Raw genomic sequence first — 15,448 nt, 5'->3', positions numbered from 1 at the left:
GGAGTAGAATTAATTTGTTCTTTGACCTTCGACGTGAGAAGATGATAACTGCAGCACCCATGTGAGGGAAGGATGGACTGGGCTGGAACCAATGGCCTGGCATCTCTTATGGGACAGGTGGATCATGTATAGGCGCACACCACCCAGCCATGCAGGATTTTACTATATGCGTAATGAATGACAATGTTTTCCTTTATAAGATTCTGCTTGTATTACTTTTTGGCAGAACATCCTTAGCAGCAAAGTTCTTTGCTGTTGCTCTCATCTGCGGGTGAGATTAAAACTTGTTATCCTTACAAGATCGACTTTGACCTTTCTTCCCTAGTGGGTTGTATTCCCTCTGGTGTGAGCGTTTAGGGGCTTGCCCTCGTTTTGAGCATGGGATAAGGTGGCAGTCCTGTGCACGGAACATGCTCTAGCTTTCCCAGCATGAGCCGACAGTTCCTTGGCAAGTATCAGGTTCTTCCTTGGGTAAGTCTCTTTTCTATAAAAAGTCTCTGGTCTCCAGGGACCTGATGGGTTCCACAAATAAAACAAAAAGTTCCTTTCCAATGTTTGGTGGGTGATGCCTTTACTCCTGGGTCCCCCTCTTCCGGGCGCAAACCCACAACGAGTTTCTAACAGTATCAGGACCTTCGAGGTTTACGTACCTTGAGGTTCTGAGGGTCTGAATAAACAAAACAAAAAGTCCTTTCTCGATTACACTCGGGGTGGTACTTTGTCACTCCTGGTTTCCCCTCTTCTGGGCTTAGACCCGTCTTGGATGTCAGCCTCCCTCCGTCAGGCAAACTTTGGTTACAGGGCTATCTTGTAATATAAGCCAATCTTCTCCGTTACATTCATGATTTTTAATGTCCTTTTATCCAGTTCATGGTTAGCCTCCCTTTCTTGGGTTATCCCTTGTCAGCACTACTGTTCATTGAGGCATCAGACTCCGCCCCATTTATACAGAATTTCGGGGGTGTGGTTCTTCACCCCTGGATACCCCTCTTCCGGAGGCAGACCCCTCTCAATGGCATCCCTCTGCCAGGCTCACTCTTGCCAATCTTCTCTCACCATGCGGGATTCGTTTCCTTTAGCTTTCAATTACTGGCCGGTCAAAGACTTTCGACTGTACAGCGGATGTAGTTTAACCTCTGTAGGACCACTTTGACATTCTTCTTTCATCTCGTGCACGGCCTTCTGGTTATTGTAGTTTCAATGCAAAACAAAGGGGGGGGATCAGCCAGAGTCTTTCACACGAGCACCCACGTGGCGCCGGAACACTCTGCAGCTGGTCTTGAAGGTATTATTTGCGTCTTGTAGTTTCACCACTGTGTCTCCCTCTGTTGGGCTCGGAATCTTCTTGAAGTTCAAGATTCTGCCTCTGCCGGATTTGGACCCTGCTTCCCAAAAATCACAATTTTAACAAAAAAGGTTTTGGGACTACTAGTCCCAGAATGCATTGAGCCAATGTTGCTCCCACTTGGTTGCTCCCCGAAATGACACACTGTTTTTGGGAGCTGCAGGAGCCAAAAGGGGATGGCTGTAGGAGGCCAGAGTCTCTCCCTCTGCACTCAGAGACCTGGGTTTGCCTGCCTGGCCCAGGGGAGGAGTTTAACTGTCGGTACCGCCAGCCAACCCAGCTGCCCCTGGTCTTGCCTTCTGGAGGGACATTTCCCTCCTCCACATTGCAATCGCCTGTCTGCTAGCAGGGCCAGTGTTTGGGGTTTTTTCTTCTCCTCCAGGCTTCAGTCTCTCCAGCTCACTAGGGCCCTCTACGGTACCTTTCAGCATCGCTGACTCGCTCACAATGCCATTCCTGGCTGCTGCTTTTATATTCCCAGCTAGAGTTAATTGGAGTCAGGTGTGAATAGTTGTCCCTACCTGCCTGACTCTGCCTGACCTAGTTATCGGGACAACATGGAGACTGCCCATAGGAATCCATTGCCCATTGATTTCTATGGGTAATCCTCATGACTCCCATCTGCCTCTTCCTTCTCCCAGTCCTTGTGGATTTCAATAGGCGAATGGGATTATGGGAGTTGTAGTGTTGTGGAGAGGTAACATTCGTATTGGGTTTTAGAGGTAATTTGGAGGTCCCCTGTTTTCGCTGTCTTTTCCGTAAGGGAAAGTGCTGGGGAGAGATAGGATTTTGGTTGCATCCCATTTGACTGCTGGGATGTCGGGTAGGGTGTATTGGAAAAAACGGAATACTGCGTCTAGCCCAAGGGCGCTCCTCTCGCAGTCTCCAAGGACCCCCTGCCCAGGTGATCCTCACCTGCTCATCTACCCCCAAGGTTGGGATCCAAGAGTGATAGCCCTCCCCTGGCCACCTGAACAAAAGATCCCCGGGAATAATCTGGGAGAAACGCCTCAGGTTTCTCACAATAGCCACCCTCAGGGCCAAATGGGAAGAGGCTACTTCCGGAAGAAAAGTGATGACTCCATCAAATTTATCACAGGAAGCACACCAAGTGAGAGGCCCGGTACTCCAGAGCATGAACACAGAGCATTGAGCCCCAGGTGCAATCTCTGTCAAGAGGTAGATCTTCGGGCAGCACACAGGACTGAGCGGCAGAGAGGTGGTAGACAGAGTGTGGGGTAAACAGCCAACAGCCTGGGGAAGGGGACTAAGCGTGCACCCAGACGGGGTACACCTTTCAAGAATAGAGGAAGGGTCATGTCTAAACAACCGTCCAAACTGAAAGGACCCATCTCGTTCGACATTAAGACCATGATGCAGCAACAGGATGGATTAGGACGCAGCCAACACCATGCAGCTCAGATACATTTTCCCCTGTTCCCGCACGAGTGAGGATCTGACCACGAGGAGATTGGACCTGCAGGAGATGCTGGCAGAAATAAAGGTTAGTGAGGCCTCTTTGAATAAAGTGATCTTCGACCTCAATAAACAGGTGCTGGCGGTAGGTGAACGGCTGGACGAAGCAGAGACGACCATATGTGAACAGGGATACGTGCAGGATGAACAGGCCAAACAAATAGACCCCCCTGAAGCAAGAAAGAGAGGATGACGTTGCAACAAGAAGATGCAGAAAATAGATGCAGGAGAAACAATATTCGATTACTGGGGTCACCAAGGCAGTCCCTGAATCGGAACTTGAGGGGCTACGTGTTGGGGATATTCCAGCACCTGCTCAATACGCCCCAAGGAGGTAGAGATCCTGTTGGATCGGACGCATCGTGTCTATACCTACTTTCAGCAGAGCAAGAACCAAAATGGTTTATTAACTTAGATGTCAGGATGGATGAAGGACTAACTTGCTCTATGCGAAGGTGGGATTTCCTTACCCAGGGAAAGTCTGAGTCAGTAAGTAAGTGCAACTTAAAGTCTGTCTGTGTCTAAAACCTACACTTGCCCTCACAACTAAAGCTAAGCAATGTGTTGAGATATCAGCAACAAATGAAACAGTGTTCCGGGCTTGCTTTCCAGCTCCCTTCCCCAAATTCAAAATTGTTCCACAAAGTCTTGGGGTTCCCTTCCACAAGAAGATAAAACAGTTCCAAAAAGTGGCCTTGAGGTTCCCTTCCTCATGACAGCCACAAAGTTTATAAGGTCTCATGTTTCCTTCCCCAAGACTTCAGCTTGTTCATCTTGACAACTTGTACTTAAATTCTGTCTATCGATATTCAAAACCAGTTCCAGGTCAACTTTTCATTTCTCCTAGTCCTTGACAGTTCATACAGATTGCGTTCTTCTGCTTCACTTGACCAGTCTCTTTCATGCACGGTTATTTGCTCTCTGTACCTCTGTATGTTTCTTTGGCTTTCACAGATCGGGTATACCTGGTCTAGACGCAGTGGTCGGACCACTGGGTCCACCCATTTCAGGTCATTACAGGTCATGCAACCGGTCATCCTAGGCTTACTTGCCCACACAGGTTCTTCTGTAACTGCCCAGTGTTCTGGTTCACACTCACTTGACTTCCCCTCCTGGCCAACCTTTTGGCTTTACCACAACGTAATTTTCTCTTTGCCAGTCTCTTGACTTTGCCACAATGAGTTTTTTCATGGTTTATTTTGTGGTGTTTTTTTCCCCTTCACCACAGTTTGCCCCAATGCTCCCACACTCCTCCGCAATGTTCCATATTTGCTTTACATTGCATTTCATGAAATAGGTTCTTTGCTTTCAATATATTGTATTCATTCTTGTCTTTCAATATATTGCACGTGTACTTCACACCAACTTTTCATCAGAAACTTTAATGTGCTTGTCAAAAGACCTCTTTTAATTCGGCATTCAAGAGTTCAAAAGGTCTTATTCCCTTTGTTTATAGTTCCTCTGATTCATAGTATTCATCACAACCACTTGATTTGGGTTCACCGTATCTTACACAGCATCTTTCGTTCATTCATTCAGCATTCCCTTTTACCACGCAAGGAGCGCCCCGGTCCGAGTGTTTCCTTTCCTCACTCACCGGTCCTGGGGAGAATTTCCTTGCAGAAAAAGCAGAGAATTGACAAGTACATAAATGTACCATATCAAAAAATGGCAACAACCCTGTTTTTCAAGTATTGAAAGAAAGTTGTGAACCGCTGAAAGGTTGAGGTTTTAATAATAACATTCACTGTGCAGAAGACTATTTTTTTTGAGTCAGCCGCCAAAAATTTTGCTGAAAATTGGGTAGACAATTTTTATGGAGTAAAATGTATATAAATGGTTGAAGTTCGTGGTTTGTCTTGGGATTTCTCTGATCAACTTTGGGCTTCCCCACCGAACTTCATCCACGATTTGGCAAAGGTATTTGAGATTTCTCTTATTTCTTTGGTAATAAGATATGATCATTCAACATTTACTAAACACATCATCACAATTGGCACTGCATCTACTTTCAAAAACTAAAATTGGTTATATTGGATGATCTGGAAAAATAAAGTAACTAGAAAACTGATATAGCTGGTTTTCCTGGCTGCCTCGACTGATTACAGACCACCACATATCCTAGTGAGCAAAGGACAGGCCACTTTGTGATGAAGATGGGCATGTGCATTACAAACATGTGCTGGCCATTATTAACAGATAACGCATGTTACCTTTACCTTATTAGCCCATTAAGGCTAGTAAGCACATTAACTCCACCCATATCTATGCCATTTCTTTTTTAAACCATCTGACCATGGAATGCTTTGCACAACTAGTCTTCCCTAACTTTCCAATATACAATATGCTCCTTGATACCTGCTCCTTGATAACATATAGAACACATTTTATTCTAAGCAATACAAAAATCATCCATTCAGCAGTTCTTGTGTACCTTTGTAGCAGGTGTGGTGTGGCTTGACAAGGAGCTTCAAGGCATTTATCCAAGAGTGTCTTCCATTGCAAGGGAACCTTGTGCAGAAAAATCTTCCACTTGTTGCTCAGGTCATGTTGAATGGGGGACAGACATTTCCCCTTCCTTCCTGAAAGAAGAGGAGAGCCGCTTAAAACAAAAAAAAGGAATGGCCAAAACAATAAGATGCCCGGACTATAGAAAATTAACCTTCATAGGGTTATCCCTACTATAAATTGCTCTCTGCCCCAATCTCTTCCCTTCACCGAAATCTCCATCTCCTTCATTCATCACCTTTGCATTCTGCTTAAAACCATGACATCACCTTGGTGACTTCCAGTCTCATACATTACCTTGATTTCTGTTGATTCAAATTTTAAAACCTCTAACACTCAACAGTTTATAATCTGTTTCCCCTACTAAGCCCTTTTATTCAATACCTGCTGACCCCTTGATTGGCATACTGCTGTTTTCTTTCCAGTGGTCTAATACTTAAGTTTTCATTCCCTTCCAATAATGTAAAAACACTGCAGCTTACCTTTTTCTGTGCCCTCTACCTCTGAAACAAACCTCCCTGGCTACTGTTTTCTTTGGGTGGCTCCCCTTGTCAGTTTCCACATTTTGAATTCTATGCCTGGTCTTAAAAATCTGTTTGTATGGCGCCTTGGTGGTCACATTACCCTTCTGAGCTTCCAGTTTCCCAGAATGTTATAAAATGAGTAATCTCCTGGCGCAGGAGAGAGGTTGAGTGACTGGGACCTCAGTAGATGGCAATGAGGAACTCAGACTGCTGAGCTCAATGAACTCATCAGTGGCACAGACTGCCGTAATTGAGGTCAGAAATCTGACAGAGCAGTGGAAGTGCATATCTCCCCGTCAACAATCTTTCAAGAGTACCTTTAGTCGTGGCTCTTGTGTCTTTACAACAACCCATCCAAACGCATTACCTCTAGGAGAGAAACTGGAAGTGCTGGAGTGGCTGCCCTGGCCGAAGATCTTCCATGAATTGCATAGTCCTGGGGTGCAGTAGAAGGGAGTGAGATCTTGTGTGCAAGATCATGGCACATAGGCAAGAACATCTCGAAGGTTGGTGCTCAAGGTGCATCACAACCTCTTGGCCACATTGAAGGCAAGTTGTTCATATCGAACAAGCATGTAGGCTGCCTATGTTAGGGTCAGGCAATGGGAATTTTGTAATTTTAGATCACCTGGACGGTTAGAGGGCATGCCTTGAGCGGCCTTGCTTTTACTCACTTGATGCAAAAGCGCCACCTGCTAGAACAGGACAAAACTGAATTGCAACACAATGACAAAGGGAAACTGGTCGACACTTTACCACTTCAGCTGGATCCCTAATGGAGGCACATCCAATGCAGCACTACCTCCAATGACTGCAGTCTTGATGTGACAAAATTGTGTTCTGGCCAGATATAGTACATTGGGGAGCAAATATTTGTGCACGCTAAGCCCAAACATGTAGCAGAATATGGCACGAGGGTGTTTCAGCCATGAAGGGTAAACATGATGTTCACTATGTCTGCGTTTGGTAACATGGGCCGGGGGCATGTAATACACTCCAAACACATGGATCAGCAGCAGAAGCTACCAAACAGTAGTGGAGTAAGTGTCAAATTAAAAGTAATGTCTTTACTATACAAGGATTCAAAACAATGATTAAACACACCCGCCCCAGAAAAGTATATACACAGTAAACACATGCCGATCGGCTACTCTAGGCAAATGACCACCAGGCATTACTGCTGACAGGAAAAAGAAAACAGAAGGATTTGAAACAGGCAAACACAACTTATGAAAAACATCTATGTATAAGGTAGGAAACTGGACCTATTCCAGTCCTAAGAGCCCAATGTAAAGCCTGGCTGCCACGTTAGCTAGAATGTCTGCGAAAGCTCACCTAGCCCACAGGTTCTCTTCCTTTATATTTTTGCAGAAAGCTTGACAGTGTTGACAAGATTTTCCAGGAGCTTTCAGATTTAGCTGGCTCTACGATACTCTAGCTCCATGGAATGTATTAAACAAACCGATTTCTCAATAGTGTTCCTGTATTGCAACAGTGTCCTGGAAACTGCATGGATTGATGGGAGGTTAAATCATCAGGGAAGTGGAGAATTCGGTGCAGGCATCTCTAAGTTCACATATAACTTGACATGCTTGCTCATAGCACAGTCAGATTAGAACCAGGACAACTCGATTCAGTATTTTCTGGGGTGGGAGGGATTGATAGGCAAAGCAACAGCTCAACTCTCCAAAGGGGATCCGGTGCATGAAGAACTTTATCAGCTCCCTTGTACGTATGGCATCTCGAAAAGAATTAAAGTCCTTTGTGTGCTGAACAGCAGTTGATACAGTGGAGTACCACAGCAGTTGGTTATGCCTCAGTACTTTAATGGTGATGAGGATCTTCCCCACAATGCCACAGAGTGGGAGGTCCATTTTGCACTTTGCTGCCAGCTGAGGTAAAATGAGGTACTTCCAGGCACACACTTTCCTCAGTGACTCCTGGCCTCTTGGTCATCAGTTGCAGGCAAGGTCCAATATTCTTGCAGCAGATGTCTCTTATGAGTCCCAGGGACGCGAGAGGTAGGGTCGTTCTCCATCCAAGTAAGGGGTTTTCAAACAGGCAACAGCTGCAACAAATAGCCAACACAACAGGGTAGGGCGAAATCCCACTCCCTTAATAGCCAGGTTCCAGCAGGGGATTGGTAATTTCCAAACATCCTGCTAAAATGCAATGCGGACCGCTACCTAGGAGATTCTCTTTTGCAGAAAATCTCAGAATGCCTTGTTCTCATTGGAGTCACTGTCAGGCAGAGCTAGGCCTGTACGGAGAATTTTTTTTATTGGGAAAGTGTTTTCCCTATGCTAGAGACCCCATGCTGCTTTAGCTCTACCCATGTCCTGCTTCTTGAAAATTAAGGAATCATTTAGAAAGTGAATATATCTTAACAGTTTCTGATCATACCACACAATTCTATGTTTGTAGAATGTTGCTTTATATTTAGGTGTACCTAGTCTCCAATTTACAGCGTAGTTGAATACTGCCACCAGGTATGAAATAACTTTAGTTTTAAAACAGGGCCTTATGAATTTAAATAAAAGTTCATTGTTGCCAGACGGTTTAAGGCCTTAGGACACTTATGATCAATATCCTACTTTTCCTGAACTTTATCTTTTAGTAGTGATGGGGGCAGATTTGCCAATAGACATAGGTGTACTGTTAGTCAACCTCTTTTATGCCAAATGGGCTCTTAAAGATAACATAAGGTCTTGCTACACAGATTCTTACATGCACATTTGAAGCTGCAGGTGACAAACTGAATTCTGCGATGCAGGAATGTTGTGTATTTTTATTTTACTATGAATAAGGTATGAAATCTGAGCATACTTCCCAGCCATGCAGTCATTAACATGAGCAACTAGTGCAATGCATATGAAATGAGGCAAGAAGTAGGATTTACATCTTTCTTAGTGCAAAGAATAATGTTTTGGTTTGGATTCTCGCCAGGTCTCATCCTGTTATGGTACTCGAGAGAATTGCGTAAATAATATTTCTGAGATGTGTTTCCATGCTTCAGAAATAGTAAATAAAACTGAAATTTAAAGATCTGCAGGAGCTACAGGGACTACATAAGCTTGTGTAACTAGGTTGAAGGTGTTGGCGGACTGCATCAGACTTGTTTTTGAAAGAAAAAAGCTTTTTGCTTCCCAGAAAAGATGTTGAACACTAATATTGGGCCAATGATCTCAACAGCTTTTTGCTTCCGATGATCTCAACAGCTTTTTGCTTCTGTGAACAAGGGGAGTTGACAGTTTAAGCCCAGATAGTATAATGGGAGTCTTCGGCACACAGAGCAAGAGATTAGCTGTTGGTGGATAAAGACCAGAGGTGGCAGGACGACGGCTGAAACGACCAACCAAGAGGGTTAACCACTGGAGGAGGGGTTTGAAATCACTCCTTTTTTCCTTGCTGGTTTTTACAGCCACTAAATTGGATATTTGTCTAGTTTGAGGCTTTTGAGTCCCCAAAGGACTCTGGCTATTTGCTTTTGAGATGAACTATTGATTTTGACTGAGCTGTATAATTAACATGCTTAATACTAATAAGTGGCTTCTAAGCACAGGATCGGGATTCAAACCTGTGTTGCGCCGCGTTGTCTTGCTTCCAAGACAAACGTGTTGTCCCCGAGCTATCCTTCCCTCCCCATGGGGAAGATCATTACATTTCCACACAGGGCAAGTCAGCTCAGCACCTATGAGCAGATTCTATTTGTAATTGGCTGAGGCCAACTCCATGGTTCCTCCCAATTGACATGAACTCTTTTTGAAGCACTTTTTCCTGTGGTCTTGCTTTTCTTGCTACAAAGACCAAGGTGCTCCGATAGTTAATTTTCAATATTTTCTGGCATTTTCCTTGGATTATAGACTGCTTCAGGCATCCAGTCTTCTCCAGCCCTCTCATCTCCCTATCTTCTACAGATAGTGAGTATGGGAGGTTTTTTACCAATCACTGAGTTCACATTGAGAAAGGCATTGAAAGGGGTGGTGCTGTTAAGGGCTTTTATGAAGATTGCCTAGCAAGATTTGTGACGCTGCCTAGCAACACCTGGTGAGGCAGGTAGTTCTTTTTAAGGTGGCTATGATGTAAACGTAAAGGCAATAACAATGACTGCTGCATATTCATTAATTACTTTTTGCATTTTAAGTGTTATGCGTAGTGACCATAATGGTAGCAATGTTTATTACTCAATTCTAAGATTAACACTATACATGCTGAATACAGGCTAAGGGGATCGACAAGTTGAACCTATGCGCTATTATCCACCCAAGTAGTAAATTTAACAAGGAGGCTTGCAGCATGCACAGTCCCACAGAGCCTTCCCTAACAAGGCTCAGATTAGGTATGAAGAGGTATATTGGATTTGGGAGTGTGGTCAAATGTGCAATGCCAAAAAACAATATGAGAATGCATTACTTACCGTAAAAGCATTTCTGATGATTGTATCTGCTTAGATTCACATGCTGTGCATAGGTCCGACATCCAGTGGTCACTGCGGAGTATTGCATTTTGTTTTTCGTAGTCGAAAAGGGGACGTCGACAAGGCGTGTCTGAAACACTATCTCTATAGTGACGTGCGTTGTACCCACAATCCCTCACGCGTCGAGGTCCCTCTGTTTGTATTTTTCTGCCCTGAGGGAGCCTTCTAGACGTGAGTGAGTACAGAAAAGAGAGAGATATATAAAGGAAGTCTATGTTCCTTCCATCCGAGCGGGGAGGAAGGGCGGGCGCATGTGAATCTAAGCAGATACAATCATCAGAAATGCTTTTACGGTAAGTAATGCATTCTCTTCTGATGTTTGTTAATCTGCTTAGAATCACATGCTGTGTATAGACTAGCGAGCAGTACCCGGAGTTGGCGGTGGGTTATGAGAAGGAACAGTAGAGAAAAGGTGTCGTAATACTGCCTGTCCCACCTGGGAGTCAGATCTAGAGTGTGTATCTAGACAGTAGTGTTTTGTAAAGGTGTGCACAGAACTCCAGGTAGCTGCTTTGCAGATGGACTCAAGGGGAACATTTGCAATGAATGCTATGGATGCCCCCGTGCCTCGAGTAGAGTGTGCTCTTGGCCTAAAGGGCAGTTCTCTCTTAGCAAGAGTATAGCAGAGAGTGATGCATTGAACAATCCATCTAGAAATAGTGGATTTTGAAACTGCATCTCCTTCTCTTCCTGCTGCCACCGAGACGAAGAACTGATTAGTCTTCCTCAGTGGTCTGGTTCTTTCCATGTAGAACATGACCGCTCTGCGTACATCTAGTGTGTGCAGAGTCCTTTCTCCCAAATTGGAAGGATTTTGAAAGAACGTTGGTAGTTCTATAGATTGGTTTACGTGGAATTTAGAAATAAATTTCGGAGCAAACCTAGGGTGAGTGCGTAGAACCACTTTATCTTTGTGAACTGTAACGAAGGGGTCTAGAATAGAAAGAGCCTGAAGTTCACTTACTCTCCTGATGGAGGTGATAGCTATTAAAAAAGCAGTCTTAAGCGTGAGGTGTTTAAGAGATGCTTTGTGCATGGGTTCGAATGGAGAGCCCATGAGACTGGTAAGTACCACATTAAGGTCCCATCCGGGAGCTGGGTCAGCTATCGGGGGGTGTATTCTCTTTACTCCCTCCATGAAGGCCTTTATAACAGGGATCCTCCACCACGACACTTTGAGTTGGGAAGTGGTGTATGCAGAAAGTGCAGCTAGGTGGACTTTAATGGAGTTAAACACTAGACCTGAATCCAATAGGTGGGTCAGGTATAGGACCACATGTGTGGGAGAGCAGTCAATAGGGTTGATGCTTTTACTCCTGCACCAGATGACAAATCTTTTCCACTTGCTAGAATAGCAGTGGCGAGTGTTCGGTTTCCGGGCTTCCCTGAGGATGTCCATGCATCTTTGCGGGAGTTGTAGATGTCCGAACTCTATGATCTCAGGAGCCAAGCTGCTAAGTTCATGTTCTGGGGGCATGGATGCAGAGTCCTGCCTTTGTCCTGAGACAGCATGTTGTACGGGCAGGTGAGTTTTACTGGGGGGGATAGAGACATCTCCATCAAGTGAGCGAACCATGGTTGTCGTGCCCACATTGGGGCCACTAGTATCATGGTCACTTGTTCCTGGTGCATCTTGTGCACCACTTTGTTGAGAAGGGGAGTCGGGGGAAAAGCGTAAACAAATTTCCCTGACCATTGCATCGACAGACCGTTCCCCTTGGATTGGTTCTGGGGGTACCTGGAGGCGTAACTTAGGCATTGTGAGTTTTCCAGGGTTGCGAACAGGTCTATTTCTGGGAATCCCCATTGTGTGAAGACGTCGAAGACGATGTCTTCGTGCAGGCGCCATTCGTACTCTTTGGGCAGGGGGAAATCTCTGCTGAGACTGTCTGCTAGCAGATTGAGTTCCCCGGGTACATGTAGTGATAGTAGGAACATGTCCTGTTTGAGAGCCCACTTCCATATATTCTGGGCCAGCTTGGACAGGCCTGGAGAGTGGGTGCCCCCTTGCTTGTTGATGTAGTACATGGCTGTGGTGCTGTCTGTAAGGACCATTACTGTTTTGCCTTGTAGGTGTTCCTGGAAGGCTCTTAGCGCCTTGAACACAGCTAGTAGCTCCAGTAGATTTATGTGTTTGGATGCTACGTTCGGAGTCCACACTCCGTGAGCAGTCTGATGGGATAGGTGCGCCCCCCATCCTGTGAGGGATGCGTCTGTGGTTAGAGTGGCTTCCGCCGCGGGTGTGGCAAAGGGTTTCCCTTTTTCCATGTTTTCCTTTGTCCACCACCATAGCGAGAGAACTAAGGCCTGCGAGACCACAACTAGATCCTCCCATAGTCCGCTGGCCTGACACCACTGGCTGTTGAGCCACTCTTGCATTGGGCGCATGCGCAGGCGCGCGTGAGGTACCAAATAAATACACGACGCCATCATTCCTAGCAAGCGCATTGCTTTGCGTACCGTCACCTCTCGACCGGTTACATATTGAGGGATCTGAAACAGCATGTTTTGGACCCTCTCTCTGGAGGGGAAGACGAGGCCGTCCTTTGTTTGAATTAGAGCCCCTAGGAATTGCTTGATTTGACTGGGGTCTAAACTGGACTTCTTTTCGTTGATGGAGAAGCCCAACTGAAACAAAAGGTCTACTGTCTTTTGGGTATTGGAGAAGCATGTTTCGTAAGAATCCCCTGTTATGAGCCAGTCGTCGAGGTAAGGGTAAACTGGGATGGACAACCTGCGCAGGTGGGCCGCTGCCACTGCCAGCACCTTCGTGAATACCCTTGGTGCTGATGCTATGCCGAAGGGTAGCACTTTGAACTGGTAGTGTTTGCCCTCTATCATGAACCTGAGGTATTTTCTGTGCGCTGGCAACATTGAAATATGAAAGTATGCATCTTTCATGTCCAATGTTGTCATGTAATCTCCCTGAGAAAGCAGTGGGATTACTTCCTGTAAGGTTACCATACGAAACTTTTGGGGTTTGATAAACTTGTTCGCTGGGCGCAGATCTAATACAGGGCGCATGGTTAGATCCTTTTTGGGTACAAGGAAGTACACTGAATAAATACCTTCCGTTACCTGAGATAGAGGCACGACCTCTATGGCTCCTTTTTCCAGCAGTTGTAGTACTTCTTGGAGAAGGATGGCAAGATGTTCCGGTGTCATGCGACGTCCCCTCGGGGGTCTGTAGGATGGGGAACTGTTGAATTCGATACAGTATCCGTGGGCTACGGTGGAAAGTACCCAACGGTCTGAAGTTATCTCCTCCCATGCAGGAAGAAAGGATGTTATCCGGCCCCCGACCGGTGTTGCATGGGAGGGGACGTGAATCTTCGCGTCACTTGGAGTTGTTGGGGGCTTGGGAGCCTCTGGGGGTGGATCCCCGACCCCTCCCTTTGCCCCGGCGTTGGCCTCTTTGGCTGTACTGCCCACTATTGGTTTGGTAATTGGTGGCAGGGTATTGCTGATGTTGATTTTGTTGTTGGTGTTGGCCACGAAAAAAGCGTTTGTTGCCATAGCCGCGCCTGGTAGTGGGCTTAGAGATTTGGTCAAGAGTCTTGATAGTGTCGAACTCTTTTTTAGCCATCTCTAGGGCTTCATCTACCGCTTTTCCGAAGAGGTTAGCGTCCTCGACAGGTTTATTTATCAAAGACGCCTGTGTCTCTGGTTTAAAGCCTGAGTTGCGTAGCCATACATGGCGCTTTAGGAGTATTCCTTGTACCAAGGAACGTCCTGCTGTTTCTGCCGCGTCCAGAGAGTTTTTAACAATGCTCTGGTTCACTTGGGTTCCTTCGCCAATAGTTGACAGTAGGCGCGTACGTAAAGGCTCCGGTGCTTCCTCTGCGTCTTTTCGCAGTTTGGCCCACTGCGCGTCTGCGTAGCTTGCAAGCAAGGAATTGTTGTTGGCAATTCTTGCTGAGAAGGCAGCCGAGGAAGTAACTCTTTTTGCAAGGGCATATAGCCTCTTGCCCTCCTTGTCAGGGGGTGCCTCACTGGTGGAAAGTGGTACCCCTGCCCTCTTTCTAGTATTAGATACCACTAGGGAATCCGGAATGGAATGTCCCCTAATGTAGAGGGGGTCTGAGGGTGAAGGAGTGAAAAGTTTTTCAATCCGTGGATTGACCCCTCTGATCATTGCGGGAGTGGACAGCGAAGGTATGATCCTTCTCTTCACTGAAGCGAGGAGTGGAATGGTCTGGCTGACCGGGGGTTTTTCTTTAATCACTCTTTCTACAAAGTCCAATTCTGGAGAGAGTTCCCCGGTGTCGAGTTCGAAATGCGCTGCTGCTCTGCGCAACAGTGCATTGAACGTGGGCTGATCGTCAATTGGAGACGTGTTCCTAACTGGAGAATTGTCCGGAGGAGTTAGGTTTAGGACATCAGTGTCGGAATACACTGATGGTGATTGCCAGGGGTGTGAAGGTCCCTCTTCTGGGTTAACCCCGAAGCCTTCTTCTTCTATTATAATGTCTGTTCTGTCTTCCAGACATTCCTCCTGGTTCTGTTCTTCATTGTCCATGAAATCATCTTCTTCCTCGAAGTATTGTTCCTCCCCAGTGAGGTCATATACATCTTGGAAGTCTGAGGCTGTGTCCTGCTGGGGATCGACTAGCCTCGGATTTTTGGCCCTGGGGTCCTCCTGAGGCCCTTCTCTGGTCCTCTTGTGAGTTTGAGAGGCCTGGGTGCTCATGAACTTTTCCATCCTCTCCATACAGAGGTGGAGTCTTTCCATTGTTTCATGGGGTACCCCAGAGCGGTCTGGCGGGGGAAACATAGGGTTATCTAACTCGAAATGGCTCGACCTCTCCCAAAGCGTTGAGGAAAGTGTCCCGTCGCCCTCCGAAAAACCTTCAGGTGTGTCGGGAGACTCCCTGACTGAAGGGGGTAGTCCCTGCTTCCCTTCGGGCTTTTTCGGCGTATCCTTTAACTTATGCGTAACGCTCGACGTAATCTTCGGCGTACGCTTTTCCTTGCTAAGCTATCGGCGACTCGCTTGTCGGCGACTCGTTTGTCGGCGGAAGCTTGAGTTTTCGACGCTATGGGTATCGAACGCTCTACGGCGGTCTGCGCTTTCTGTTGATGCGCACCGGCCGATGGTTTGGTGGCAGCGCCCTTGTT

At 46.2% G+C, this 15,448-nt stretch overlaps 1 protein-coding gene across 3 annotated transcripts in view; it reads right to left on the bottom strand.

Annotated features, from left to right (window-relative positions):
• Positions 1 to 15,448, bottom strand: part of LAS1L (LAS1 like ribosome biogenesis factor) — a 948,139-nt gene that overhangs the window by 354,807 nt on the left and 577,884 nt on the right. For all 3 annotated transcript variants that reach the window (XM_069612531.1, XM_069612530.1, XM_069612532.1), the window contains exon 10: positions 5,256 to 5,403. In XM_069612531.1, the coding sequence (XP_069468632.1) occupies positions 5,256 to 5,403 (148 nt within the window). The remainder of the gene's footprint in view (positions 1 to 5,255; positions 5,404 to 15,448) is intronic.

Source organism: Ambystoma mexicanum, chromosome 5p (assembly GCF_040938575.1).
Source record: "Ambystoma mexicanum isolate Mex_15411 chromosome 5p, UKY_AmexF1_1, whole genome shotgun sequence".
Lineage (NCBI taxonomy): Eukaryota > Metazoa > Chordata > Amphibia > Caudata > Ambystomatidae > Ambystoma > Ambystoma mexicanum.
This window is presented reverse-complemented; position numbering and strand designations above follow the sequence as displayed.